At 37.3% G+C, this 3,172-nt stretch overlaps 1 protein-coding gene across 2 annotated transcripts in view; it reads left to right on the forward strand.

The window, feature by feature from the left end:
- Window positions 1-1,665: 1,665 nt before the first annotated feature.
- Window positions 1,666-3,172, forward strand: part of LOC139405957 (transcription and mRNA export factor ENY2-2) — a 1,960-nt gene continuing 453 nt past the window's right edge. The window contains exons 1-4 of one of the 2 annotated variants that reach the window (XM_071148411.1): window positions 1,666-1,774; window positions 2,142-2,219; window positions 2,315-2,385; window positions 2,973-3,047. In XM_071148411.1, the coding sequence (XP_071004512.1) occupies window positions 2,152-2,219; window positions 2,315-2,385; window positions 2,973-3,047 (214 nt within the window). In that variant the 5' untranslated portion in view covers window positions 1,666-1,774; window positions 2,142-2,151. The remainder of the gene's footprint in view (window positions 1,775-2,141; window positions 2,220-2,314; window positions 2,386-2,972; window positions 3,048-3,172) is intronic. The other variant, XM_071148413.1, reaches the window with a different exon arrangement.

Genomic DNA, 3,172 nt, shown 5'->3' on the forward strand with positions numbered 1-3,172 from the left:
CGGTCAGGTAGTCAGTGTTGGGATATTCCAGGGACCACTAGACTCTGAAGGATGGCATCTGTTTACCTCAACCCAGGAAGAAACCGTCAACTGATCAGTTTAAATCAATACTTGAACTTCAGTTTGAGGTTTATTTATCCTCGGATAACTCCTTCTCGTTTGAGTACTCCGGTAGTGTCGTGTTCAAACACATTGTAGCAGACACGGCATGTTTTTTCAAGCTGCATTTAACACAAAACTCTTTTTAAACCATGAAAGACTTCTGAGGTAAACTCTCGTCACCTTAAATGCCTTCTTTCTCTAAACACCACACAAAGTATATTAGTATATGTAGTGGGCCTATGTGATCTAGAAAGGATGTGATGAAGTATCTGCAGTTTTTTTCTCATTGTCTTTCTCAACATCTTAAATTAACAGCTAAATCCACTTTTGATCCCTGCTCTTTCCCCATGTTTTAGACTGTGATGTAAGGGGTTATGCACAGATCATTTATCAAAATACTTCTGAGAAAATAAACATTTTCAGTAACCCCAGGTGGCTAATGGTTGGCAGGAGTACCCCATTAAGGAATTAGGAGACGGTGCCAAGTGTCTTAGAAAATCCACTATCATGTTTGATCCTCCTTTAAACCAACCCTAGGATACCATTTCAAAACTGCAGCAATTTCAGCCTGGTTAACTTTGTTTTCTAGTCACATACTCTATTACTTCAACTTGTTTGCAAAACATTGTTATCCTATCCTTCTCTCCCTTGACTCATTTGAAAAAGATTTTCAAACACATGGGCTGCATTTACACAGGCAGCCCAATTCTGATATTTTACCCAATTATTGGTCTTTTGACCGTTCACATCCTATCTTTTGACCATAATTGGGCAAAAGATCAGAATTGGACTGCCTGTGTAAACATGTTGTCATAAGTAGCAAATTCAAGGGGTAGCCCCAACCGGGGCTTGAACCCTGGCCCAGTGACTGTCAAATCAATACCTTAACCATTACGCCATAAGGTCAGAACTTCTTGACAAGGTCACAAGTTTTCTTTTGTTCCAATATTTGATTTCTTGAGCAAATTGTTTTCCATACAATTATGAAGATTTTCCAGGTAGGGCATAGACATTGTTAGGATAAAAAAATTCACAAAATAAAGTAATATTTCTAACACCATATTAAAAGTGGTGCAACACCAGAGATTGGAAACTGAAATACTGTACTACAAATTGACTGTACTACAAATTGATGGAAGTAGATTTTTAGACAGCTAAAAAGAAACAGAACACCTGACGTCTAAACTGATGTCATAATATTTGTATTTTTACATTTTGTCATTTAGCAGTATCCAAACTGACGATCAGTGCATTCAACTTTGGAGTTTCATGATTTCATAAAACAATCTTAACCCAGACTCAGGGTTATTCTTCTTAACGAATATTATTAGGATTGAGCAAACATCTAATACTTGCCAAAAACAGCACTTCATGGTCACGTGTACAATAAGAGGCATTGTAAGAACATAAAACTCAACTGATCTCATCTATGTAACGTTATCACTCTGTTGAGTATGTTATAATCCGAGTCCTTATTCAACTCTACCACCTAGTGGCATAACGATAGTACTTCATTAAAAGTTAGGAACCTTTTCTGGTATCAACGGTTTCCTGGGGGTCCTTATTCATTGTGGGACACAACAGTTAGCTGTGGCGAACTAGCTCGCCAGTTATAATTTTATTGGCACTGTGTGCAACAGCATGCACGTTTCATCGAACGTTTTGGGCAAGTGTGATATTTTTACGTCCTTGATAGCGATGTAGCTTGTTATCGCCAATTATCAGATAGTGAACGAGCTTGTTTGCCTGGCTAATGTCAGAAATACGTTAGCTTGTCAACAGTTAGCATATAGCTAGCAAGTAAAGCCTAGCAATGGTTTATGCTGCTCGTAGTTTGTTCTAAAGAGGAGTGATTTATTGTTATCTACAGCCCAAATCTTAACATTTTTCATGATAGACAGCTGTCCACCTTGTTTGTAGACTGTTACAGTAGCTAGCTAATGTTAACTATTAAACTGATCCCTGCCTCAGCAGTTGACTAATGAAAGCTAGCTAGCTAACACCACAACATAAACTCATTCTGAATCTCACCTTTGCAGCTAAAAGAATATGAGCAAAGATTCCAAGATGAGAGCAACAATTAATCAGAAATTAACTGAGATGGGTGAACGAGAGCGGTAAGAACATTTCACAAATGTCTATTTAATCGTTATTAGAAGACCGATCAACTCTATGGTCACTACTGTTCTTGCTTGTTTTGGATGAACCACAGATTGAAGGAGTTGCTCAGAGCTAAACTCACTGAATGCGGATGGAGGGATCAGCTGAAAGCACATTGCAAAGGTAAGAGTTTTGCAAAGGAGAATTTAGCATTTTTTAAAACACCTGAAACCGTTTTTTCCAGCAATCATTATGCTTAATTCTATATAAAAATGATATTGATATTTTTCTGCACATCAAATCTCTTGATCTGTCTGTATTGTCCTGTCTGCTCTTTTTTTTATTTTAATAAACTGAATATGCATCTCTGCTTAAAATTCTGGGTAAAAGATTGAAAGGAATGTGAGTGTCATTCAGTACATTTTGTAATTGCTTGCTTTTCTAAAGTCTACCAACCTTGCCAGCAGGCATGCCGTTTAAAATAGTTAGACACACTAGCTACTCTAACTTCATTTATAGCCTGAAATGGCTCTTGGCAGCTAGTTATGAGATTGAGAATATATCTGGGCTAGCGAAAGCCAACTTCATAAATTGCTAGGTGGCTAGTAGTATGACAGAGAAAAACAACAATTTAAACAAAATAATTGTTTTATTATTTTTAACCAGGGCAAATCTGAGGGGGCATGTACCTCCTTTGAGTATGATGCCACTGACACGGTAAAAAAAAAACTGTGTAACCATCATGCCACTCATCAAGTAACTGTTTGCAGATGTCATCAAAGAAAAGGGCTTGGAGCATGTGACTGTCGAGGACCTTGTGGTAGAAATCACCCCTAAAGGAAGAGGTATTTAGGCCTTTTTGTTGTTGTGTATATAGTACCTTTTTTCTCATCCCTCTGTTCAATAACTTTCAAAAAAGTTTAACTTTGACACAACTATCAAAACCCAAACTGAATACTGTATCTTTATT

Source organism: Oncorhynchus clarkii, chromosome 3 (genome assembly GCF_045791955.1).
Source record: "Oncorhynchus clarkii lewisi isolate Uvic-CL-2024 chromosome 3, UVic_Ocla_1.0, whole genome shotgun sequence".
Taxonomy (NCBI): Eukaryota; Metazoa; Chordata; class Actinopteri; order Salmoniformes; family Salmonidae; genus Oncorhynchus; species Oncorhynchus clarkii.